This window comes from Indicator indicator, chromosome 2 (genome assembly GCF_027791375.1).
Source record: "Indicator indicator isolate 239-I01 chromosome 2, UM_Iind_1.1, whole genome shotgun sequence".
Taxonomy (NCBI): Eukaryota; Metazoa; Chordata; class Aves; order Piciformes; family Indicatoridae; genus Indicator; species Indicator indicator.
In genome coordinates this window covers 64836364-64863310 of record NC_072011.1, presented here as the reverse complement: position 1 = coordinate 64863310, position 26947 = coordinate 64836364, and the positions used below count along the sequence as shown (strand labels likewise).

The window sequence follows — 26947 nt, the reverse complement described above, 5'->3', positions numbered from 1 at the left end:
TGATCTAGTGTGAGGTGTCCCTGCCCAAGGGGGGTGCCTTCCAAGCTGGCATTCTGTGATGCTGTGAGGTTTGTCTCTAGGGCAGCAGGAAGCCTGCTCCAGGGGAGCATCCATCCTGCACTCCAGCAGCAGTGCAGCCGAGGGTTCAAAACCCAGGAATTTTGTCTTAAACTGGGTTTGGTTCCAATGCTAAAAGAGCACTGTGACAGGGAAAGAGGACTGCTTGTGTCCTCCACCCGTCCCTTGTGGTTTATGGTTGTGGATGATGATAGATGTTAGGTAGTGCACAAAATGTTGCTCAAGAAGTGGATTTTTTTCCTTTTTTTCAATTAATGGCTAATCACACAAAAATATTTTGGCACCACTTCTTTTTCACAGGAGTGAAACCCTGGGTTTCATGGCTTTGGGGGGGGGTTTATTTCCCTTCTTTATTTGTGATATTTATGTAGAAGTTTGGATATTAGGAAAATTTCTTTGCTGCAGGAGTGGTCAGGGATTGGAACAGGCTGCCCAGGGAGGTGGTGGAGTCACCATCCCTGCAGGTGATCAACAAACCTGTGGCACTTTGGGACACAGTTTAGTGGCCATGGTGGGTTTGGGTAGAAGGTTGGGCTCAATGATCTTAGAGGGCTTTTCTGACCTTAATGACTCCATGGTTCCAAAACCCATTGGCTAAAGCCCAGTTTCTCTGAGTTCCCTGTGGAAAGGGAGCCCCTAAGCTCATATTCCCAATCCAGGAGAAGCACTGCTCTCATGGGGCTTGTTAGAACAGGAGAAAGTATCTCAGGAGTCACAACAGTGTTGGTTTGGAGGTTTGTTTGTCTGGTTTTTGTTAGATTCTGGATGTACAAACCCACACAGAGTCAGAGCAGACAGTGGAGCAGGTCCTGCTGTAAGGCATCATTTCCTTTCTTCTCTCAGGCCTTGAAGAGAGAAGGTTTAGGGGTGACCTTGTTGCCATGGACCAGTACATAAAGGGTAGCTACCAGCAGGATGGAGACTCCCTTTTTACAAGGAAAAGACAAGGGGTGATGGGGACAAGTTACTGCTGGGGAGATTCCCATTGGACTCCAGCAGAAAATGCTTCCCCATGAGAACAGTCAGAGACTGGAATCATCTCCCAGGGTAAGCAGTGCAGTCCCCTACACTGGGCAGTTGAATACTCAGCTTGCAGGGTGCTGGGCCACCTCATTGCAACTCCACTGTCACCTAGAAAGATGATCTTTGGGGTCCCTTCCAACCTGGCATTCTGTGATTCCTTGCCACCTGTGGTGTCCACTACAGCTAGCTTGTATTGGCTGGATGTCCAACCCCATCTCCATGCTCAGAGGTGGGTGTAGACCCTGGAGAAGAAGTCTAAATGGTGATCTTGCCTTGGTTAGTGTTTTGATGGAAAACCCAAGCCTCATCCAACCTTAAGGAAATGTGGGGTCCCAACATTCTTTGCTGACAAATGTTGCAGATCCTAGCCCAGAAGAAGTTTGTAGCTCAGAAGAATGAGGTCTGCAAGTCCTTTAGCAACTTTATCTCCAAGCCTGCTGTTCTACAAACACAAAAGCATTTCATGAGTCACTGAAGGTTCGATGGCAGCACATTCTGACTCCCTTCAACGTCCCTGAAGGATTTTCAGGCACATCCCTTCTTATTTTCTTTCCTCTCTGAGTGATGTGAAGCTGTCACTGAGTCAATCACAGGGCATGCTGGATGCTTGCTGATTTCCTTCGCTGTATTTTTGATTTGCAGTGTTTAAGGTTCAGTTCAATGGCAGTGTATTAAGTGGATGGAAATGGCTTTTACTTTCATTATTATGTGGCCATTTCCATGTGAAACAGGATTCCAGATGGAAATGGAAAATATTTCACACCCTTTCTGTATGGGCTCTGTCAGAAGTGACAGCCTTCCCTTCTGTGTCAAATAAGAAGAGAGAGGATGCCACTGGGAGAGAGAGAAAGGAGAGGCACAAAGGCACCAGGGTGGATTTGGTCCTGGGGCTGCCAGCCTGGGCTGGCTGAATTCATACCAGCATGAGGCTCACACTTCCTACAGGCTACTGAAACTTAGGGTTCCAGAGTCTGGAGGACAAAAAAAGTGGTGACAGACCTTTTTGAGACACTGGAACAGGTTGCTAGAGGTGGATGCCCCCTCCCTGGAGGTGTTCAAGGCCAGGCTGAATGAGGCCTTGAGCAACCTGAGCTGGTGGGAGGTGTCCCTGCCCATGGCAGGGGTTTGGAACTGGATGATGTTTAGGGTCCCTTCCAACCCAAGCCATTCAATGAGTCTATGACCTGCTCAGCATTCTCAGGACAGTTCTGTTCAAAATGTTTCTTTCAGTCCCTGCCTATGCAATTAAATCTCCAGACCTGGCAGTGGTGACAGAAGATCCTGGTGGGTAAAAGTGATATATATTTTTTTCCCACTATTCTTTTTGTTCCTAACCTATCTCAGAGCGTTTTGTGATGCTGAACCAGAAGGAGATGAGAACAAGATTTCCTGGGGACTTCAGAGGAGCACCTGGTTAGGATGGGTGGCACAGGCAGTGGCTTGTGAAACCTCTCAGTCTCTTTGCTCTGTGCCTTCTAAATAAATTTATTTAAACTACCACTACTTTTTTTTTCTGTGTCACCAAAGTTGGTAGAGAAAAGCTGATCCACCTTTGAAAGTCAGAAGCCTGCCCTTAGGTTCCAAATCTTTATTTCCTTTAGGTTCCAAATCTTTGTTTCCTTTATGTTCCAAATCTTTATTTACTTTATGTTCTAAATCATCTTCATTTACTTTATTTACTTTAAGTTGCAAATCCTTATTTTCTTTATGTTCCAAATCATCTCTACTTATTTTATTTACTTAAGTTCCAAATCTTTATTTCCTTTATGTTCCAAATCTTTATCTACTTTATCCTCTAAATCATCTTTATTTACTTTATTTGCTTTATGTCCCAAATCTTTATTTTCTTTATTTACTTTATTTACTTTAAGATCCAAATCTTTTTTTCCCTTTATGTTCCAAATCTTTATGTATTTTGTGCTCTAAATCATCTTATTTACTTTGTGTTCTCAATCTTCATTTTCTTTATTTACTTTATTTCCTTGAAGTTCCAAATCTTTCTTTCCTTGAAGTTCCAAATCTTTCTTTCCTTTATGTTCCAAATCTTTATTTACTTTATTTCCCTTAAGTTCCAAATCTTTCTTTCCTTTATGTTCCAAATCTTTATTTACTTTGTGTTCTACATCTTTATTTACTTTATTTCCTTGAATTTCCAAATCTTTATTTGCTTTTCTGTTCCAAATCTTTATTTCCTTTCTGTTCCAAATCTTAATTATTTACTAAGAATTTGGTTCCTGCTCTTTATTACTTTTATTTCTGCTATAGGATTTACGACTTTTCAGATCAATTTCTTCCACTCTCACACAAGATTTGGGATGGATAAAACACTTTGGCTAACAACATGTCCCATAATGACTTCAGATGGGCCTGGGGGATTGATTCTTCAGTTCTGTGTTTTTAAGTTAAAACTCACAGGTCAGCTTGAAGGCAGAAAATCTGCCACAGGCTGAAGCTCTCCACTTCTGTAGCTGCTGCATTGAACTGCTCCTCAGTGATGAATTTCTTTGATTGTAAGAACTCTGATTTAGTTTTTCCAGCTGAATGTTTTTTATCTCCTCCCTGAGATTCTTTCCACTGTGGAGATTTTATGCCTTTTTAGTTGTGGTTGGTCTGTTTTTGAAAGCACTTCACATTTGTATGTAAATGTAATTGTTGGGGTTGGTTTGGTTTGGTTTTTTTTTTTTCTTTTTTTTTTGTTGTTGTTGTTGCTTCTTTGGATTCATTATGTTTATGGTCTTAAATGATCTTTTCATTCTGTTATCAGACTGGTTGTTTGGGGTTTGTTGTTTTTTTTTTCCCCTTTTTAAAACAATTTTACACGCTTTATAGTCAAAATAAAAGGTTGCTGATGAAACTAGACTTTGGCAGTATCACTTCTGTGTGGTTTGTTGTGCTGAGTGAGGACTTTTGAAGACCAGTGTCTCACCACCCTTGTAGTGGTAGGATGAGGGGCAAAGGCTTTACACTTGAAGAGGGCAGATTTAGACTGGAGATTAAGAAGAAATTCTTTCCAGTGAGGGTGGTGAGACATTGGAACAGGTTGCCCAGGGAGGCTGGGGATGCCTCTTCCCTGGAGATGTTCAAGGCCAGGCTGGATGAGGTCTTCAGCACCCTGGGCTGGTGGAAGGTGTCCCTGCCTGTGGCAGAGTGGTTGGAATTAGATGACCTTGAAGGTCCCTTCCAACCCAAATTTATGAGTCTGTGACTATCCCCTAAATCAGTACAAACTTCTACAGCTTTATGTTTGAAGAGGTTCATCACTTTGTGTGCAGATGGCTGGAGCTGTTCCTTAAGAATGAAATCCTTCACACTCATCTATTCTTTAAGGTTGCCCAGGGAGGTGGCTGAATCCCCATGCCTGGAGGTGTTTCCAAGAGGCAGAGGTGTGGTGCTGAGGGCCATGGTTTAGCACCAGCCTTGGGTAGAGTTAGAGAATGGTTGGACTGGATGGTCTGAAAAGTCTTTTCCAACTGTACCAGTTCAAGGAGAAGCCCCTGATCACATCTTCTTAGAGACTCGCAGCATAAAACATTCAGCCACTGGCACAGGCTGCTCAGGGAGGTGGTTAAGTCACCAACCCTGAAGGTGTTTAAAGGCCATTTGGATGTGGTGCTTGGGGATATGGTTTAGGGGTGAACCTTGTAGATAGATAAGTAAATAAACAATTCCTTTATTTAATTGGCTAGCTGAAGACACCTTATTTCACTGTACATCACACAGAGGAAGGAAGTGGGAGAGGGGGGAGGAGAAATCACAGAAACTATTAAAAAACAAAACAAACAAAACAATAACAACAAAAAACAAAGCAAAAGAAAGCAAACCCAAAGAGAGAAGTGCCTTCTTTTTCCCCCCCTAAAGGCAGCCAGAGGCACCACCTGTGTATTTCTGTCAGCACCAGTGTCCCAGCCTGAGCTGCTAAGCACAGCTCCAGAGAGATTGCGTTCAAGATGCCTCACTGCACCCTTGGGTGAAAGCTGTCTCCTTGCCTGTATTTCTCCTTCGTTCCTCATTGTTTCTTGACTGTCTGTGCAGGAGATAAATTCCTGGCACTCCCTTTGCCTGCTCATGGCCCTTTCATGTTCTTACCAGCTCTCTGTCCAGCCTGCACTCTGCAAGATGAGGGCTCACAGTAGCCAGGAGGGCCGGGAGGGCCAGGAGGGCCAGGAACTCCAGGCTGGCCGGCCACCCCAGGCAGCCCTCGGGCCCCGTCACGGCCGTCACTGCCATAGCTGGCCTTGCCTGGGTCACCTGCAAAAGTGCATGAAAGGAGGGCTGAAAATTGGCACCATGTGCCACAGGTAGCTTGGTGAACATCCTGAGCTGGCAGTGGTTGCTGGCAGCGTGCTGGGCTGCATCCAAAGCAGGGAGAGCAGCAGGACACAGAGAGGATTCTGCCCCTCTTCTCTGCTCTGCTGAGACCCCGCCTGCAGCACTGCCTCCAGTTCTGGTGCCCCCAGCACAAGAAGGGGATGGATCTGCTGAAGCAGGTCCAGAGGAGACCAGGAAGATGATCAGAGGGCTGGAGAACCTCCCCTATAGGACAGGCTGAGAGAGCTGGGGCTGTTCAGCCTGGCGAAGAAAAAAGGCTCCAGGGAGACCTTGGAGCAGCCTACCTGTACCTGAAGGGGGCTACAAGAAGGCTGCAGAGGGACTATTTACAAGGCTTGGAGTAATAGGACAAGAGGGAATGGATTGAAGCTTGAGGAGGGCTGATTTAGACTGGAGATTAAAAAGAAATTCTTTAGAGTGAAGGTGGTGAGACACTGGAACAGGTTGCCCAGGGAGGTTGTGGATGTCCCCTCCCTGGAGGTGTTCAAGGCCAGGTTGGATAAGACCTTGAGCACCCTGGGCTGGTGGGAGGTGACCCTGCCCATGGCAGGGAGTTGGAACTGGATGACCTTTAAGGTCCCTTGCAACCCAAACCATTCTGTGAATCTATGAATCTATGACAGAGAAGCTGTCTGAAGATGGCTTCTCACTGCTCTCAGTGGATTCTCCAGAGAGGTGCCTACTTCAAGGGACACTTTTCCACTGGCAGACAACCAGGCTGTGTTGACAGCTCTGCAGCACTGAAATCTCCGTCCCAGTATCCAGGTACAGACAGAGGAGCAGGTCTGCTGCTATAAAAAGCTATGCAGATGGCAGCACTGCAGACAAGCCTTGCTGGGGATCTGTATGAAGGTGTAGATGCTCCTCTGCTTCAGAGTTACATCAGCACTTTGGGAAGAGACATCTTAACAACTTCTTTTTGTTCTCCACTCAGAGGTGTTGGGGAAATAGAGACAAGTGGAACTGCTGTGCCCTCAGATATCTTCTTACTTCTAAATCTTCACCAAAGAGATGAAATGCAGGGATTTTAGTAAGCCTCTTCCCATAATCAGTGGCTAAAGAAGACAGCTCTGAGGCATTGGTATACCTTAAACTGAATTTCTATTCCTCTTTTACAAAGAGAACAAATTTTGGTGGTTTCTGTCTATATAAAGACACAGAAACTTGATGAAGACCAAAAATAATGAGGGGAAAAGAAAAAAAAAAAAACACAAACACAAAACCCAAGTTTCTTTTCATTCCCTGGCCACTAGATGCCAGCTGTGCTGCATTGAGCTCAGCAGGAATCTGGCCTCGACACCTCTCAGTGACACTGCAATTAGTGAGCACAACCAAAATAAAAAAAGGAGAATTGTACTTTGAATGTCCTAAACTGTGAATGGACATTTTGAAGACTCCTGTGCCTGCCACTGAGATAATCTGGGGGTTGTGGCCTTTTTTTGTTTATATAGAGAGAAGGGAAAAGGAAAGGGAAAGGGGAAAGGGAAAGGGAAAGGGTAAGAGAAAGGGAAAGGGGTAAAGAAAAGGGAAAAGGAAAGGGAAAGGGAAAGGGGGAGAGAGGGAAAGAGAAAGAAGAAAACAATAGATAGAGCTAGAGAGAGCTAGAGATAGAGAGAGATAGATATAGAGACAGAGAGATAGAGAGATAGATGAGATAGAGACAGAGAGATGAAGATGGAGAGATAGATACAAAGAGAGAGAGAGAGAGATACAAATATAGAGCGATAGAGAGAGAGAAATAGAGATGGAGAGATATACAGATATAGAGAGACAGAGAGAAAAACAATAAAGTGGGAATGGATTGAGGCTTGAGGAGGGCAAATTGAGACTGGAGATTAGGAAGAAATTCTTTCCAGTGAGGGTGGTGAGACACTGGAACAGGTTGTCCAGGGAGGCTGTGGATGTCCCCTCCCTGGAGGTGTTCAAGGCCAGGTTGGATGAGGCCTTGAGCAGCCTGGGCTGGTGGGAGGTGTCCCTGCCTGCAGGGGGTTGAAACTAGATGATCTTTAAGGTTCCTTCCAACCCAAACCATCCTATGAATTTTATATCTGTGTGATTACCCTTTTGGTTGTTTTGGGTTTGTTTGGTTGTTTTGTTGTTGTTGTTTTTTATGCTTTGCAGACATTTTTCCTCATCTCCCTACACTGAGGCAGTATCTCTTTAGTAAAAGAGCCTTCAGTTCTGATTTGTGGTTGTATCACTACCTTTGAAGTAAAAATCATGAAGTATTTGGAAGTGCATTTCTTAATGGACACCTTTTAGCTTTTCAAGACAGCTTGAGGGATCAGTTTTAAATACATTTTTCCTGCATCTCTTCATCTTTATCCTCACCCTCTCATATTTACCTGGAAGACCTCTTGGTCCAGGGTGACCTTTCATTCCTCTGCCTGGAAATCCTCTTTCTCCTCTTTCTCCTGGTTCACCTAAGGCAAAATCAAGACACATGAATTCCAGCCTGCCTGGAGTGTTACTTTCAGTCAGCTCCCTCTCAGAGGGTCAAGAGGCAGAGCATTCAGGTGGCTTTGTATGTTCTCAGTATCTTTGAATGATGTCCTTGCACATGTCCTTGTCAGATGTTGGAATTTGTTTGGGGGTTTTCCCCCTATTTAGGATGTACTCAGAGAAAGACAAGTTGAAGAGACCAAGACCTGGAGCTAATCAGTAAGTACCACATGAAATGTGCCCCAGCCTCACTCATAGAGCTACCCAGGCTCTCTTGGAATACAGGCTGAGGTTCCTGGCCAAGGGCTTTTGCAAGACCAGGTAACTCAGCTAAGAACTAACCAATTCTCAAGTGCTGATCCCTGAGACAGCAAGAGGCTGAGAGACCTGGGACTGTTTAGCCTGGAGAAGAAGAGACTGAGGGGAGAGCTTCTTCATGCTGATCAATATCTACAGGACAAGTGTCAGGAGGGTGAAGCCAGACTCTTCTCACTGGTGTCCAGGGACAGGACACAAACTGGAGCACATAAACATAAAGCAAAAGCTTCTTCACTTAGACAGTGCTGGAGCCCTGGAGCAGGCTGCCCAGAGAGGCTGTGGAGTCTGCTTCTCTGGAGGCATTCCAAACCCACCTGGGCATGCTCCTGTGTGATTTACTCTGGGTGATCCTGCTCCAGCAGGGAGGTTGGGCTTGATCTCTAGAGGTCTGTTTCAACCCCTACCATTCTGGGATTCTGTGATTCCCTTTTGTCACAAGCCCTAGGAGGTTTTTTTCCTCTCACTGATCTCAGACAACTCCCCAGATGGATGGAGAAAGTCAGTCCATCTCTGTGGAACTCTGATAAGTCCCAGAATTCAGAGTGAAGTACTGAGGTTTTATCAGGTTGCCTGCCATGCCCCCCTTCCCATCATAGCACAGGAGAGCATTCACCACTTCTCTGGTATCTGCAATTGGATTTCAAGGTTTACTGTGAGGTAACTGGGAATTTGATTACAATTCTGATAGCAAACAAAACATCTTCCTTGGTTGGTTGTATTTTTCTTAATGCTCTGCAGACTGCTTTTGTTAACATTAACAGAGTGCAGCCTGCTGTGTGCTGGATCACATTCAGCATATCCACTCCCCTTGGTGTCTCCACATCTTTCCTCTGTGAGTTCAGATGACATTACATTAAATGAGAAGAGCAACACAGCTCCAGCCACAGGGTTGTTAAAGCTTGCTCCTCTCCTCTCCTCTCCTCTCCTCTCCTCTCCTCTCCTCTCCTCTCCTCTCCTCTCCTCTCCTCTCCTCTCCTCTCCTCTCCTCTCCTCTCCTCTCCTCTCCTCTCCTCTCCTCTCCTCTCCTCTCCTCTCCTCTCCTCTCCTCTCCTCTCCTCTCCTCTCCTCTCCTCTCCTCTCCTCTCCTCTCCCCTCCCCTCCCCTCTCCTCCCCTCTCCCCTCCCCTCCCCTCCCCTCCCCTCCCCTCTCCTCTCCTCTCCTCTCCTCTCCTCTCCTCTCCTCTCCTCTCCTCTCCTCTCCTCTCCTCTCCTCTCCTCTCCTCTCCTCTCCTCTCCTCTCCTCTCCCCTCCCCTCCCCTCCCCTCCCCTCCCCTCTCCTCTCCTCTCCTCTCCTCTCCCCTCCTCTCCTAATTTAACTTTCAAATAAAGCTTGAGACAAAAGAAAGCACTTTGGGGGAGTGACAAACCAGAAAGATGACTTTTCAATAAAGCCTTCAAGAAAACAAATGGAAATCACTGCTGAAGGGAAACTAAGGCATGCAGAGTGGTCAGAGGCCTTTGCATAAAACTCTTTGGAGGGGTAGAAAACCTCTCAGACAGGAGCAAGAGAGATCAATTGGGATCAAAAATATTTTGTGAGGTGTATAAAGTAAGTCATTTTTGTCCTTTGCAAAGGATCAATAGATGGTGGCATGTGGTGGGAGGATGGTAAATGGCTCAAGCACTGCACCCAAACAAGAGGCTGCTTGTTCTCAGTCCCTTGCAATGTGAGAAGCTGGATAGCTTTAGAGAAGTAGGCTGGATGTTAGTGAATGGATCTGACTGTTTCTGTTAGCTTTTGGGACCACAAGGCTTGCAGCAGTGAGGTCCACAACTGAGCTGAGTGGAGGGAAGGGAAAACTCACTGCTGGGACTCTGCAGCTTATAAAAACCACAAACCTCAGAAATCCATGAAAGGGAGAATTGATGTTAGGAGCATGACTCAGCTGCTAACTTCCAGTGTAAGGCAGATGCCTGCCCTCTCTCATATTGTGTAAGTGATTTGATGACTGAAAAAAACCCTGGATTTAGAAACAAATCTTGCCAGGCCAATGTGCTCTTTGAACACTGGGGTACTTGTGGCAACAGGTACAGGAAACTGTTCAGGTTCCTAATTCAGGATCTTTTTGGACTCTGCGTGTGTACAATGTGCATGCACAGCCTGGAATCCAGAGGCAAAAGAAAAAAGTCAAAAGCAAACCAAAACAAACAAAAAAAAATCCCAATAAACAAAATGAAACAACAACAAAAAACTCACAACGCACCGAAATAAAACAAGAAGCCCCAAACAGACAAAAAAAAAAAAAGCCCCAAGCAGAACAAAAACAACCCAACAAACCCCCACAACAGCACAACAAAAAAAGTAAAACAAACACCAACAGGTGAAACAGGAGCAGCCAACAACTGGAATCCAGTTAGAGAACTTCTTACCTTTAGGACCTTTACGCCCAATGTCACCAGGAGGACCTTTCAGGCCAGGCAAGCCCCGGGGTCCCAGCTGTCCTGGGAAGCCGTTTTCACCAGCAGGCCCTGGAGCACCTGGTGGCCCTGGTCGGCCAGGAAGACCTGGAGCACCGAATTCTGGCCTCCTAAGGCTGGCTGCCAGCTGTGCTAGCTGTTCTGTAACGAACAGGAGGACAGGATGAAGCAGTAAGGGGAGCTGGATGGAGAGATTCCCATGTGCACTGAGGGAGACCTTGTTCTGTCTGCTGCAGAAACCAACAGATGACAGCAGAGCACCTTCCTCGTGGCCAGTGCCCTTTGCAAAGCTTGTTTTACATGCCCAGGGAGGTGGTGGAGTCACCATCCCTGCAGGTGTTCAAGAGGGGATTGGATGTGGCACTTGGTGACATGATTTAGTGGTCATGAGGTCTTGGGTGACAGGTTGGACTAGGATGATCCTTGAGGTCTTTTCCAACCTTATTGATTCTGTGAAGATACTACCCAAGTACTCCCAGGGGCAAACTGCACAGGCACACTGTGAACTTGATCACTACACGTTAAAGCTTGAATAATTTTGCAGGCTGGGATGACTCAAATGTCTTTGTTTTATTTAGCAATGCCTTTATCCTTTTCTATATCATTTAAGTTTAAACCACTTAGTAAGAAAAATAAAAAACAAAACTGACTCAGGCTATTGCTGCCTCTTAAAAGAGGAAAGAGCTCTCTTCATTACTGTTTGTTAAGCCTGGCAATATCCATCTTTGCAAGGAGGAACAAGCTGAAAAGCATGAGGATAGTCATCTGTGTTGGTCTGCTAAGAGCAAAGAAACCCTCAAATTGGTGCTTGTGAGCTCAAATTTGATTTTAAAAAAAATTAAACCCTTTATGTTGAACTTTTCCTGAGGTAAATTAGCAGGAGCTGGGATTTAGTGAGTTAAAAAAATAAATAAATAAAAATTACACTGCCTTAAGCACCAAAGAGACTTTTCAGTACTTGCTGTTGAAGATGCCCTCTGGGATGTTCTGCCTTGGCTTTTGAAGTGGTTTCTTGCAAGAGACAGACACATTGAGGAGGATTATGAGCACATCAAATAGGGTGCTTGGATTTCTTCTCAACCAGAATTAGCAGGGAAGAGAAGGGTATGGGGAAAATGGAGCCTGTCTTCATTGCACCCCTCTTGGGAACTCCTGTAACAGGGCTCTCAGGTTTAAATACAACTAAAAACAGTAGAAATCAATCCAAGTGGGTCCCTGGAACCTTGTCAGCTTACAGACAACTGTAACTGAAGTTCAGCTTCACAGAAGGCTTTGCCTGCACAGTGTTACCTTTTCAAATACCTGCTGGCTATATAGATCCTGTTTAGTTTGGATCCTGCCCAAAAGGGTATACAGAGAAAGCTATTTCTAAAGCAAGCCTGGGAGGTGGATTTGAAGTCTAGAACAGAAATGTTAAGGCAGGAAAGGACTCTTCTCAGGCTGGTACAACAGAGGACCATTCCAAGCTGATCCTGTGCCTAATGAAGAGCAAAGCTCCTGCTAATTTACTTTGGGAAAAGATCAGCATAAAGTGTTCATTTTTTTTATCAAATTTGAGCTCACAAGCACCAGTTCGAGAGTTTCTTTCCTCTGAAAAAGAAGGCCTGCACTTAGCAGGCCAACACAGATGACTACCCTCATGCTTTTCAGCTTGTTCCTTCTTGCAAAGATAGATCTTGCCAGGCTTAGCAAGTAGTACTGAAACATAAGAAGGACACAGAGCTGTTGGAGTGAGTCCAGAGGAGACCACAAAGATGATGTAAGGACTGCAGCACCTCTGCTATGAGGTTAAGCTGAGGGAGCTGGGGGTGTTCAGCCTGGAGAAGAGAAGGTTCTGAGGGGACTTGCAGCTGTCCTCCAGTGCCTGAAGGGATCCTACAGGAAGGCTGCAGAGGGATTTTACATCAGGGTGTCTAGAGACAGGACAAGGGGGAAAGGTTTGAAGCCGAGGGAGAGCAGGGTCAGATTGGAGCTTAGGAAGAAATTCTTCAGAATGAGGGTGGTGAGACTCTGGAACAGGCTGCCCAAGGAAGCTGTGGATGCCTCCTGTCTGGGGGTGTTCAGTGCCCCACAGAGGTGTCCCTGCCCATGGCAGGGAGGTTGGAGTAGATGATCTCTGAGGTCCCTTCCAACCTGAGCCATTCTATGATTCTGCCAGATTCCCCTGCTGAGGCCATGCTCTTTGTTCTAGATAAGAGTGGGGAAAAGCCTTGGATGCCTCCACAGCAGCAGATCCTCCTGCTTGAAATGCCCAAGAAACACAAGATACACTTCAGAATATTTACCTTGCATGACTCTCATGCAAACCTGCTTGATGTGCTGATCAGTAGGTTCTTTTCCCTAGGATTAAAAACCAGAAGTAATAGTAGTTAAAATAACCCCAGCTGGTATCAGAGTACATTTTCTACGTGTGTCTGATGCAGACAAAAATGCTGGCCAGTTGTTATGGTTTAGCTCCATCCAGCAGTTAAGTACCACACAGCTGCTCCCTTACTCCTCTACCCCTGTGGGATGAGTGGGGAGAGAATTGGAAGGGTAAAAATGGAGTATTTGGTCCAGTTCTGGGCTCCCCCAGTTCAAGGCAGCCAAGGAACTACTTGGAAAGAGTTCAACACAAGGCCACAAAGATGATGAAGGGACTGCAGCATCTTTCTTACAAGGAGAAGCTGAGAGACCTGAGGCTCTTGAGCCTGGAGAAGGGCAGACTAAGAGGTGATCTTCTCAATGCTGATCAATAGCTAAAGGGTAGGAATCAAGAGGATGGGGCTGGGGTGTTTTCAGTGGTGGCCAGTGACAGGACAAGGGGCACTGGGCACAAACTAAACACAGGAGGTTTCATTTGAACATATGGAAAAGCTTTAATGTGAGGGTGCTGGAGCCCTGGAACAGGCTGCCCAGAGAGGCTGTGGAGTCTCCTTCTCTGGAGGCTTTCAAAAACCTCCTGGACATGTTCCTGTGCAACCTGCTCTGAGTGAACCTACCTTAGCAGAAGGCTTGGACTAGATAATCTCCAGAGGTCCCTTCCAAGCCCTGCTGTTTTGGGATTCTGAAGCCTAACTCTCCCTCTCTGGAGGTATTCAAAACCCACCTGGATGTCTTCCTGTGTGATCTGCTCGAGGTGATCCTGCTCTGGCAGGGTGTTTGGGCTGGGTGAGCTTTACAGGTCCCTTCCAGTCCCTAACACTCTGTGATTCTATGATTTCCCTGGCCTACAAAGATGTCTGCTGTGAGGTCCAGTGCATTTCAGACTCTGCTGTGGCACTCGGGTGTCATGTGCACGCACATCTCATCAGGCAAATCAAAGGAGTTGTGTGAGTGACAGCTAAGTGCCCCAAAGGCACAAGCTCTGTGGAAACAGTACTTACAGCTAGGCCTTGGCTGCCAGGCAGACCTGGGGCACCCTGTTCCCCCTGCAAGCCTCGTGGTCCAGGGGAGCCTCGTGGTCCTTCCATGCCAGGCAGTCCCCGACTTCCCTCCGGCCCACGGGAACCAGGATCTCCAGGATTACCAACCTGGCAGGCAAAGAGAGGAACTTCAGTCAGTGGGCTGCTCTGCTCCTGGCTGATGGGCTCATCCTGACATAGGCAGATGGGGCCAGAAGCTACTCAGAACTGCAGAGCAGTGCCTGTTGGGGTGCAGAGTTAAGTGCTTCTGTTTCAATAAGACACCAGAGTGGGTGGTCGTGGGGTTGATAAACTTCAGCAGAAGTCTGTGCTCCTCACTGAAAGGGGAGAAGAGGAAAAATCAGACAGGCTGTCAGAAGAGGCAAGCTGGCACCCATAGAGGCATGCACAAGACACTCAGGTTTTGGTCAAGGAGCAGATCTGCTGCCTTGGTTTCTACTTCTGCCCTCATGCATGTCACTTGCAACCCTTCTTGACATGAAGAGCTCCTCTACTTACAGGACTCTGTAAGTCCAACTGCCAACTCTCTGCCTGTTGCTTTTGTGGAGAGGACCACAGAGGCCTCCCTTCTTCAGGCTGAACAGCCTCACAGAATCAGAATCACAGAAACATTCAGGTTGGAAAAGACCCTCAGGATCACCAAGTCCCACTCCCTGAAAGCCGGGTGGGGGCTGGTCTCTTCTGCCTAGTAACAAGTGAGAGGATGAGAGGAATTGGCCTCAAGTCGCAGCAGGGGATGATTAAGTTGGATCTCAGAAGAAACTTCTTTGCTGGAAGGGTTCTCAAAGACTGAAATAGGCTGCCCAAAGAGGTGGTTGAAGCCCCATGCCTGCAGCTGTTTCAAAGAGGCTGAGATATGGTGCTGAGGGACATGGTTGAGCACCAGACTTGCTAGAGTTAGAGAATGGTTGGACTGGATGAGCTTAAAAGTCTTTTCCAACCAGAATGATTCTATGACTCTGGTTTATGGATCTATGACCTCTGCATTTCTGTAGCAGTGCTCTTCATTATACTTACAGATCCCTTTGCTCCTGGCAATCCCATGTCACCCTAAGCAAGAAAAAAAAAAAGAATATATTAGAAGAGAGTTATTCATTATTCACATTATAAAAGCATAACTTTTCTTTTCCCCTTCACAGCAAGAAGAAAAAGTTCAGACTATTTATTATCTGTACTCCTGTTTCACCAGGCTGATAGAACTGCTGAGCTCTGCAATGCTCAGTTAGTGTAAAACTGAAATGTGACTTTCAGTGGTCAAACTCCATGCTTCAAGCACTCCAACAAGCCTTTGAAGTTTTCATTGGTGACAGGGAAATATTTGATCAGGTGAAGAGAAAATAACACCTTACTAAGTCACCCTTTTCTCCTCCATCTCCTTCTGCTCCAGGTGCACCCTGCAGAATAAATAAATAAATAAGGACAAGTTGTCAGCCTTCAGATTCAGTCAAAACAGCATTTGGGGAGTGTGACTTGAAAGTACCATCACCACAGGACTTACTTGTTCACCTTTAGGTCCTGGTTCACCCACTGAGCCCTAAAAACGTAAAGGTTTAAATAAATAAATAACTTGAAACAGCAGGCTCAAAAGCATACTAATAATCTTCAGTCCTCCCTACCCATCTGGCATTAATGCAGGAAACCTTTAGAGCTGCAGGCTTTGAAAGATGACAATAAAAGCACTTAAATGAATCTTACTCTGTAATTAAGGTGACAAACTGAAGACAAGTAAGAGCATGAAAGATTTAATGCCCCTGCTGCACTGGATGGAACAGGTTCTGCCTGCCAAACAGCAGAGCTTCCCTTCACATGACAGATGCTCTTCCAGCAGCGACAACTCTGCTCTGCACATTGGTTTTAGAAGGTAAAAATGCAGCAGGTGTATCACTTTTACAAGGCCTGTTAAATATTCTGTCCTGCTCTAGGCCATACTAGCCCTGCAAATGTGGGGTAAGCACAGTGAGGCATCCACAAGTCCAGTCACAATCTTCTCCTGCTTGCTGTTGCATTCTCAGTCTCCTTCAGCAGAACTCTCTCTGGAATTTTGATCATTACAAAAGGAAGTGGCTTGTCCCTAGAATCCTGATCATTACAAAGGGAAGTGGATTCTCCCTAGAATCCTGATCATTACAAAGGGAAGTGATTTGTCCCTAGCACCTTGATCATTACAAAGGGAAGTGATTTGTCCCTAGAACCCTGATCATTACAAAGGGAAGTGATTTGTCCCTAGCACCCTGATCATTACAAAGGGAAGTGATTTGTCCCTAGAGCCTTGATCATTACAAAGGGAAGTGATTTGTCCCTAGAGCCTTGATCATTACAAAGGGTTGTCCCTACAACCTTGATCATTGCAAAGGGAAGTGATTTTTCCCTAGAAACTTGATCATTACAAAGGGAAGTGGCTTGTCCCTAGAATCCTGATCATTAGAAAGGGAAGTGATTTATCCCTACAACCTTGATCATTACAAAGGGAAATGGCTTGTCCCTAGAATCCTGATGATTACAAAAGGAAGTGGCTTGTCCCTAGAATCTTATCATTACAAAGTGAAGTGGATTGTCCCCAGAACCTTGATCATTACAAAGGGATTTGTCCCTAGCACCTTGATCATTACAAAGGGATTTGTCCCTAGGACCTTGATCATTACAAAGGGAAGTGATTTGTCCCTAGCACCTTGATCATTACCAAGGGAAGTGGCTTGTATCTTAAAGCTGCTACTCCTTCTGAAATATAAAGCATCTTTATATGCTTCATCTTAGAATCCTGTAACCAAAGGTAGCTGTGTAGACAGGCAGGAAGCAAAGAGGAATCAGTTAATGAGCTGATTCATTTCAAACCTATGCCATTTTTGTTTCTGAAAGTATTTCAGATGTAGGAGGTGTTATTTAGCAAAATAATCATTTGGAGAAGGATGATCAGAGGGCTGCAGCTCCTCCAGGCTGAGAGTGTTAGGGCTGTTCAGTTTGAAGAAGAGAAGGCTCTGAGGAGACCTTATTGTGGCCTTCCAGTATCTAAAGGGGGCTACCAGAAAGCTGGGGAGGGATTTTTTAGGGTGTCAGGTAGTGACAGGACTAAGGGGAATGGATCCAGGCTAGAGGAAGAGAGATTTAGATTAGACACTAGGAGGAAGTTCTTCCCCATGAGGGTGGTGAGACACTGGAACAGGTTTCCCAGGGAGGTGGTGGAAGCCTCATCCCTGGAGGTTTTTAAGGCCAGGCTGGATGTGGCTCTGGGCAACCTGACGTAGTGTGAGGTGTCCTTGCCCATGGTAGGGGGTTTGGAATTGGCTGATCCTTGAGGTCCCTTCCAACACTGACAACTCTGTGAAAATCTTAGTATTTGTGTTCCGTTAGAAAACCAATCACACATTCAAACATCTTCCTTCTATAAGAACTACAGCAGGGCAGGGAAAAAAAAAAAAAGAAATATTTCTGTGCCAGCCCTTTCCCTCCCATTGCAGAGACGCAGTGAATTCACACAAGATATAGGCACACAAACCAGGGTTACACCTACGATCTGATGAATTCAGATTTCTCCTCACATTGCTGAGGATGAATAGCCAACACTAAATTTTCCACAGAGCTAAGCAGTGCAAGTCACAGATCTATTTAACATCCCAGCTTTGTCCAACTGAACCTGTTTTGGCTGAAGTGTTCTCTAACGTTGTGACTTGTAAAGGTTTTCCAATTACTCACACAAAAAGATACTGATTTTCCAACTTAGCATCATTGTAGGGGTTCTTTTTCTCCAGTTACCTCTTCTTAGAGCAACAAAACTGCCAATAGATAAAAGTTGAGGTGGAAGAAGCTTTTGCATTTGTGCAACTTGGCCTGTAATATTTGTACTGGCAAAGAAAAAAATCACAGCTGACCATATCTGCTCCACAGTGGCTCTCAAATCATCAACAGAGACAACATGGCAAGAGGTCAAAATATGAAAAAATCTTTTTGTTTTGTTTTTTGACATATTGCTTATCTCAACCCTCAAATACTGGGTTCATTTTTGAGCCCCTCATTCCAATAAGGACATTGAGATCCTGCAGGATGTCCAGAGAAGGGCAACGAAGCTGGTGAAGGGTTTAGAGAACAGGGCTGGTGAGGAGCAGCTGAGGGAACTGGGGGTGTTTAGTCTGGAGAAGGCTGCGGGGAGACCTCATTGCTCTCTGCAGCTCCCTGAAAGGAGGTTGGAGTGAGCTGGAGGTTGGCCTCTTCTCCCTAGTATCAGGCCATAGAATGAAAGGAAATACCAGGAGAGGTACAAGGAGATTAGGAGAAATTTCTTCCCTGAAAGAGTGGTCAGGGATTGGAACAGGCTGCCCAGGGAGGTGGTGGAGTCACCATCCCTGCAGGTGTTCCAAAAAGGTGTGGCCATGGCACTTTGGGATATGGTTTCTTGGCCACAGTGGTCTCAGGTTGATGGTTGCACTTGATCTTAGAAGTCTTTTCCAACCAAGGAAACTGGGAATCTACAACCTCCTCATGGGCAATCTGTTCCAGGCTTGACTTGGAACATGTGCTGCAGGTCAGTGCTACTGACAAAGCTGCAGCCATGTTCAACCTGCCCCTGAACAAACAAATAAACACTCCAGCATCTATTCAATTGAAGAAGAATAATAAAAAAGAAAGAATCAAGGCTACAAATGGACACTTGTCTCAATACAGGCAAGCTAAAAAGCCGTCACAGGATGAGATAGCTCTTAACACAGATTTTTTTTTTTTTTGGACTTGAAGGGCATTAAACTGACCCTAGGATTTAAAAAAGCTCAAGGCAGTTAGATCAACAGAAACCTCCTGGCTGCAGGCTGGATCTCACTGGGGCTGCTCACAGCACCTTCACTTTCTTCTCATCCTAGAGGTCCAGGTGCTTTCTACAGCAAACCAGGAGAGCCAGGCATCTTTGGAGGGAGATTGCCAGCAATGTGATCATTTATTTTTCCTTTCAGATTTGCTTCCTCAGATATCTTCAATCTCCTTCTGGAGAAGTCTGAACCATTACCAATCTAACAAAAAGAGATTCCTTTATTCCAATACTTCTAGCTGACTAGAAACTCATGCTCCTGATCTCAGCATTAAAAAAAAAAACAACAAGGAAAACCTAACACATGAATAATAATCTCAACAGCAACAAAGACCTGGATTTAAGTCCTTTTAAAAACTGCCCAAATCAGCTGCCAACCCTATCTAGCCACCCTGTGATGCATACTGGCAGCACATCAAGAGCAGGAATCCTCTGTGCAACTAAAGGCATCTACAGCAGTGATGCATAGGTTTGGCCATTGGAATGGGCTGCCCAGGGAGGTGTTGGAGTCACTGTCCCTGGAAGTGTTTAAAATAAGCCTGGATGAGGCACTTAGTGTCATGGTTTAGTTGATTAGATGGTGAGATTAGTTGGGTGTGAGGTTGGACTTGATGATCTGAAGGTCCTTTCCAAGCTGGTTAATTCTGTAATTCTGTCTGAAAGTTCTGTATTTCCTCAGTTCTCAGTGGAAAGCAAGAGGCACTTCACAAGTGCTCTTCATTTAGTACTGGAGTAGGTGCCTCAAGTAAGAAGGAACACAGTGTATAAATTGAGTATTCCATGGCAAAGATGTCTGGAGTTTGGTGAGTGAATTCCATCTCTTCCACAAGAGAACAGAAAGGACAGTTTGGGGGTTGTATACTTCTCCTCACTGACACTGATTCAGCAAAGCAAGGTACCTTCTGCTGGTCTGAGATCCCCAGGGCCCAGTTCTTCCCTCCTAACAAAATATCAGTACCAATAATTCAGTCCTGCAGTTTTGTGTGTGCACACATCCCAACAGCCTGTGCACGTCCACAGCAGGTCCTAAGCCATACATAGAAGGCACTGAATCTACTGTAGACCAAGGCTGAATTTCCAATGCTCTTCAGTGACCAGAGACTCTAATTTACAATTTCATAACAGGTTAGGTCAAGCATTTGCAACATGATTTAGGCTTTTAAATGATTCAAACTCCCCTCAAAACTGAAATATTTAAGGTAGTAATCTCACTTCAGTCCCTTGAGTAGCACTGCTGCAACTTTCCCTCTATATTTTATGAGCTACAAGTATTTAATGGGAAGCTAGGGCACTGCCTGCAAGCAGCTAACAGATCTACAAACAAAAGAAGAAACCAGACATGAATTAATGTGAGAACTGAAAACAATGCTGCAATTATTGCATTTACTCCTGATGTCAAAGTGCAGTCTGCATGGTTGAGAGCATTTCTTACCCGGTCACCCTTGCTACCAGGCAGGCCTGGAGGACCTGGCAGCCCTGGAAGTCCAATATCACCCTGGGGACCCTGTGAAAATAAGCCAAGGATGTAAATTTACCCAGCATGAATGAATAAGGGAAAGTCATATCCTAAACAAGCAGATGGGGCAGAATCTTACTCTCAGGACAGCCCTAAATTGGTGAAAGAAGATTATCTGATGGAAACAGAGCTGAGCCAAAACACAGCTCTTTAAACAGTGCCTTCTCATGATTTTATTGCTAACAAACACAACAGAAATAAAGGGCTGGCAAGGCTTTCCACCCTCCAGCCCCTCGATGACAGCCTGCTTCTCTTAAAAGAACCCAAAATATCCTTGCTGAGATCCTGCTCCCTGACCTGCACATTCCTCTGTTAACAGCAGGCTCTTTCAGCCACAACCTGCCCAGCCAGACTTCTGCCTGCTGCTGTACAAACAGTGCTGGAGCAGGGCTGAAAGGTGCCATTCAGCATCTGCTCCACTCATTAGCAGCTGCTAGCAGAGAGCCAGACTTTCACTGCTCTCTTCCCCTTCACTACATGCAGCCCACACCGATGTGTGCAACCCAGTTTTGCACATCACAGGATTTATGGTGGGTTGGTTTTTTTTTTTTTAGTAGAAGAAAAAGTCCCACACATCTCTATATACTTTAAAAAGCAGCATTTTCTAAGCTTAGCAGAGTCACAGAGGATTGGGGAAAAAAAAAAACAAAACTAAACAAACAAACCAAACCAAACCAACAAAAAAAGCAAACCCAAACCACTCAACAATCAACTCTTTTCAACACTGCTTTCATCCCCCTGCATGGATAAATGGCTAAGTGTAGTTCCTAATGGTGCTGGAGTTCCTTGAAAGTAAATGTGAGAAGTGATTGTGGAAATAAACTGCTTACCAATTTGCCTGGGATGCCTGGAGGACCTGCAGGACCTGGCTCTCCTCTGCTACCCTTAGAGGAAAGAGAAGGACAACATTACTTCCTGCAATATTTCTTGCTAACAGGGAATAAAGGATGATTATTATTTCTTGTTTCTTAATATTGAATGAATTACTCTAACAGTTAACCTCAGTCATAACTTCTGGTTGATTATGCAAAACTATTCCATACACTAAAAACAATGAAGACTCCTGAGAAAGGCAAAAATTTTTAGTTAACCATGGCATAGAATTTAGAGCCAGCATTAATGTGACAAGAAAGCCAAGAAGGGAGTTGCTATGAGGGCTTGTAGTGATAGGATGAGAGGGAATGGGTTGAAGCTTGAGGAGGGCAAATTTAGACTGGAGATTAGAAAGAAGTTGTCTCCAGTGAGAGTGCTGAGACACTGGAACAGGTTGCCCAGGGAGGCCATGGATTCCCCCTCCCTGGAGGTGTTCCAATACAGGTTGGATGAGGCCTTGAGCAACCTGGACTAGTGGAAGGTGGTTTGAACTAGGTCCCTTCCAACATAAAACATTCTATGACTCTCTGAAGTAATTCATTCTGCACAGTGATGATGCACAATCACATCCCCGCATGGGATCCCACCTGGGAGTTACCTGTCACTACCAAACTTACTTCACCAAGAGAACTGTGAGGGAATATTTAGCTTTAGGCTTTTAATTAGTTTCATCAACTCAGTTCCTACAGGACCACATACTTAGAAGCCCACAGTCCCACCTGAACAGCTTCAAACCATTCCCCCTTGTCCTGTCTCTAGACACCCTCATAAAAAGTCCCTCTGCAGCCTTCCTGCAGGATCACTTCAGGTATTGGAAGGCAGCTCTTAGGTCCCCAAAGAGTCTTCTCTTCTCTAGGCCTAACAGGGCATAAATGCAAAAACAACTTCTCATGCAAGCTTAGGAAAAGGATCTCTGCAATTTAAGAAATAATTAGGCATCCTGGAGAGATCAGAGAACCAAACATGAACAGATCTTTTCCATTCATTTCCTCCAAAATAGCTTAAAAATCAGTTCTCCTTTTAAAGCACTTGATGTATTACCAGAAGCCTTTTTCTTTTTATGTTAAAAAAATCAAAAAATTGGGGGAAAAAAAAAGAAAACAGAAAAGAAAAAAAGAAAAGAGAAAAGATAAAAGAGAAAGAAAAGAGAAAAGAGAAAAGAAAAGAGAAAGAAAAGAGAAAAGAGAAAAGAAAAAAAGAAAAGAGAAAAGAAAAATAAAAATTAAAAAAAGAAAAAAGAAAAAGAAAAAAAAGAAAAAAGAAAAAAGAAAAAAGAAAAAAAAAAGAAAAAAGAAAAAAAAAAAAGAAAAAAGAAAAAAAGAAAAAGAAAAAAGAAAAAGAAAAGAGAAAAGAAAAAAGAAAAGAAAAGAAAAACCAAAAGAGAACCAAAAATAAAAAAAGAAAATAAAAAAGAAAAAAGGAAGGGAAAAAGAAAAGAGAAAAGAGAAAAGAGAAAAGAAAAGAGAAAAAAAGAAAAGGAAAAGAAAAAAGAAAAGGGAAAAAAAAAAAAGAAAAGGAGAAGGAGAAGAAAAAAGAAAAGGAAAAAAGGAAAAGAAAAAAGAAAAGAAAAGAAAAAAGAAAAGAAAAAAGAAAAGAAAAAAGAGAAAAGAAAAAAGAAAATAAAAAGGAAAATAAAAAAGAAAAGACAAAATAAAAGAGAAAATAGAAAATAAAAAGGAAAAGAAAAAAAGAAAAAAATGCCCCCAAATCACTTTCGTCTTACAACCCAGAAGGTGCATTAAAGTTTCTGAAAAATCAGTTCTTTAATCACATCATTCTGCACTGCATTTCTGATGCAGGAAAGAGAAGGATTAAAATCATCATCAGTATTAGCAACTCATCTGCTCGTAGCCCTCCTGTAGCACTCCTGGCTGATTGCTCTACAGCTACACCACAAAAGCAAGGTCACCTTCCATCGAGTCAAAAATCATACAGTCAAACTTCTTAAGCACATCACAAGGTTCTGCTGGTCTTACAGAAAGCCAGGAAAAAGCAACAACAACAACAAAAAAATAAATCTTTAGTTGGATTTTAAATGCCAAATAAAAAGGAGAAACAAATCTTTTGTCAGATATAGAGCCAGCAGGACTCTTTCAAACACCACCAGTTTTCCAAGGTGGTAAAAGATAAGGTTAGGACAGAGAAGGCTGGAATACAAAAGGACAATATTTCCTGCAAACATTTCCTGCAATCATGTCTGTAAGGACAGAATGACCTCAACCTAAGGGCCACTGCTGCAAGATCTGCAGGAGTTGTGTACAAAGGGAACTGTTAGAGCCACTAGGAGAACCTGGGGGTGCTGGTGGACAGCCAGCTGAAGATGAGCCAGCAGTGTGCTCAGGTGGCCAAGAAGGTCAACAGCATCCTGGCCTGGATCAGGAATAGTGTGGCCAGCAGTAGGGAAGGGATTGTGGCCCTGTACTGTGCACTGGTGAGGCCACAGCTTGAGCACCTTGGTTCAGCTCTGGGCACTGCAGTATGAAAAAGACATTGAGGTCCTGGATGGTGTCCAGAGAAGAGCAAAGAGGCAGGTGAGGGGTTTGGAGGGCATGGCATAAGAAGAGTGGCTGAGGGGGCTGAGGTTGTTTAGTCTGAAGAAGAGAAGGCTAAGGGAAGACCTAGTGCTACAAGTGCCTGAGAGGAGGTTTGGAGTGAGGGTGGTGTTGGTCTCTTCTCCCAAGTAACCAGAGATAGGAAGAGGAAATGACTAAGTTATGCCAGGGAAAGTCTAGATTGGATATTAAATTGTCCAAGGAGGTGGTGGAGTCACCATCCCTGGAGATGTTCAAGAAATGTGTGGTCATGGCACTTTGGGACATGATTTAATGGCCATGGTTTAATGGCCATGGTGATACTGACAATTAGACTCAATGATCTTAGAGGTCTTTTCCAACCCAAACAAGACTATGATTCTATGATATTTCAGTACCAAATCCAAGGTACTCTCCAGGCTCCCTCTTTATAATAAGAAACACAAAGGCATCTCCAGAGAGCAAGTCAGCCCAACCAACCAGGACCCCTCAGAATTCTCTCAGAGGAGGCTACAGTACCAAATTTTAGGCAGGTGGGCATTTCACCTTGGTTGCAAATGTCTAGGAAATCACAGAATCACAGAATGTTAAAGGTTGGAAGGGACCTCCAGAGATTCCAACCCCCGCCAAAAGCAGGATCACCCTAGGGTAGTCCACACAGGAATGCATCCAGGTGGGTTTTGAAAGTCTCCAGAGAAGGAGACTCCACAACATCCCTGGGCAGCCTGCTCCAGGGCTCTGTCACCCTCACTGTAAAGAAGTTTCTCCTCATGTTGAAGTGAAACCTTCTGTGTTCAAATTTGTATCTATTGCCCCTTGTCCTATCACAGGACACTGTCAAAAAGAGCCTGGCCCCTTCTAGACACCCACCCCTCACATATGTATAGACATTGATCAGATCCCCTCTCAGCCTTCTCTTCTCCAGACTAAACAGCCCCAGGGCTCTCAGTCTCTCTTCCTAGGGGAGATGCTCAAGTCCCCTAAGAATCCTGCTGGCTCTCCGTTGGACTTTTTCCAGCAGGTCTCTGTCTCTCTTGAACTGGGGAGCCCCAAACTGGACACAGGATTGCAGGTGTGAATCATTCATTGCCTCCTAAATCCTGACCAACAAATACCTGCTGGCTTGCTAGGCCAGGCTAAATGGTTAGTAAAGGTTACAAGCTTTCTTTTCTCTGCAAGAGCAGCAGATGAGATGCACATTCTCCAAATCTTAGCAATTTACGGGTTAAATTTAAGCCCTTTAAAGGCTGAAGGAAATCAAGGGGGCAAGGGGCAGTATTTTCTGCAGACACCATATGAAAAATGAAACCTTTCTAAATCTTTGTTAATATGAAAGGGAGGGGGGGGAAAAGGTGGTTAAGGAGCTTAGAGAGCATGGCTAAATTCCACTCATTAGGAATGACACTGATGTTTGAGAATTGCTTCCTCTGGGCCACCTGCCATGAGGACTTGGGCTTAGAAAGGTTTAAATCACAAATGGGTTTGGCAATTATTTGGACTGGCTTGCACAACCTGGAGCAAACACAAGAGTTAGCAACCATACCGTAGAGTGGAGTGCAGGTTATGGTTGGTTTAGAAACAGAAAGACATTTCCATGATATTTTTCTGGGTTGCTGAGCAAGCAAACAGTAAACCAAATAAAAATAAGCCTCGGCAGGTTTTCCTACTCACATGCCAGCTGAAACAATGATTGACTAAAATGGTACTTTTGGAAGTCATTTTCTTGTAGGGGTATTTGTCCCTAGTGAGATAAGAGCCTCATAGACTCATAGATTTGTTCCAGCTGGAAAAGCCCTTTAAGCTCATCCAGTCTAACCATTCTCTATCTCTACCAAGACTGGGGCTAAACCATGGCCCTCAGGATCACAACTCTGCCTCTTTGAAGCACTTCCAGGGATGGGGATTCAACCACCTCTCTGTGAATCCTGTTCCAGTGTTTGAGAACCCTTCTAGTGAAGAAGTTTCTTCTAATATCCAACCTGAACCTCCCCTGATGCAACTTGAGGCCATTTCCTCTCATTCTATTACATTTTACTAGGGAGAGGAGACCAACACCCACCTGCATCCTTTCAGCTAGTTGTAGAGACTCCTCTCAGCCTCCTCCTCTCCAGATTGAACATCCCCAATTCCCTCATCTGCTCCTCACCAGACCTGTTCTCCATGCCCTCCCAAGGTATGAGTTTGCCTGCTTTTAGCTAAAGTTGGCTATCTTCTTTTCAATCATTTCATATCTTCTATGTGAAAATGGAAAAAAATGTTTACAGACTCCTAAAAGGCCAAAATTTGAATCTTCTGCTCTAGTACCAATGCTGGTCTCACTACAGTCCTCCAGTTGTTTAGTAATGAAAATAAAATAGAATTAACACAGTTTATGTCTGAGGATTCTGCAGGCTAGTTGGTAAAGACTATGGAAGGCTTAGGTATTGAGCAGCAATGTGCCCTGCTGGCCAAGAAGGTCAGCTGGGTGCATTCAGAAGAGTGTGGCCAGTAGTCAAGGGAGTTTGCATCAGCAGGTTCACAGCTTGGAAAGGACCCTCAAAGGTCATTTTGTCTGAGTCCCCTGCAGTCAGCAGGGACACCTCCAACTAAATCAGGCTGCCCAGGACAGCAAATCTGGTCTTGAATGTCTCCAGGGATGGGGCCTCAACCAGTTCCAGTATTTCCCCACTCTCATTGTGCAGAACTTCCTCCTGATGTCCAACCTAAATCTGTCCTGCTCCAGTTTCAAACCATTGCCCCTCGTCCTGTTCCCACAGGCCTTTCTGAAGAGTCCCCTCCCAGCCTTCCTGGAGGTCCCCTTCAGATACTGAAATGCAGTTCTAAGGTTTCCCCAGAGCCTTCTCTTAATCAGGCTGAGCAGCCTCAACTCTTTCAGCCTGTATTAACAGGAGGGGTGCTCTAGCCCTCTGATCATCTTGGTGGTCCTCCTCTATACCTGCTCCAGCAGGTCCAGAGGAGGTCCAGAGGTTCTCCTCCAGCTTTATTTTTCCCTGGTGAGTATTGTGTCCAGTTCTGGAGTATTGTGTCCAGTTCTGTGTTTCCCAGGCAGGGAACTGCTGGACACAGTCCAATGGAGGGCCATAAAGATGCTGAGGGGACAGAAGCATCCCTCTTATGAGGAGAGGCTGAGAGACTTGGGGGTCTTTATCCTAGAGAAGACTGAAAGAGCATCTTATTAATGCTGATCAATATCTAAAGGGTGAGGGTGAAGAAAATGGGGCTGG

The 26947-nt window shown here is 44.8% G+C and overlaps 1 protein-coding gene across 1 annotated transcript in view; it reads right to left on the bottom strand.

Moving 5' to 3' along the window:
* Positions 1-5164: 5164 nt before the first annotated feature.
* The window catches only part of COL9A1 (collagen type IX alpha 1 chain), a 67809-nt gene continuing 46026 nt past the window's right edge, over positions 5165-26947 (bottom strand). Inside the window, exons 29-38 of the mRNA XM_054397587.1 lie at positions 21150-21203; positions 20236-20307; positions 15510-15545; positions 15361-15405; positions 15029-15061; positions 13973-14119; positions 12893-12947; positions 10560-10748; positions 7776-7853; positions 5165-5349 (exon numbers count right to left, since the gene is read on the bottom strand). Coding sequence (XP_054253562.1) covers positions 5165-5349; positions 7776-7853; positions 10560-10748; positions 12893-12947; positions 13973-14119; positions 15029-15061; positions 15361-15405; positions 15510-15545; positions 20236-20307; positions 21150-21203 — 894 coding nt within the window. The remainder of the gene's footprint in view (positions 5350-7775; positions 7854-10559; positions 10749-12892; positions 12948-13972; positions 14120-15028; positions 15062-15360; positions 15406-15509; positions 15546-20235; positions 20308-21149; positions 21204-26947) is intronic.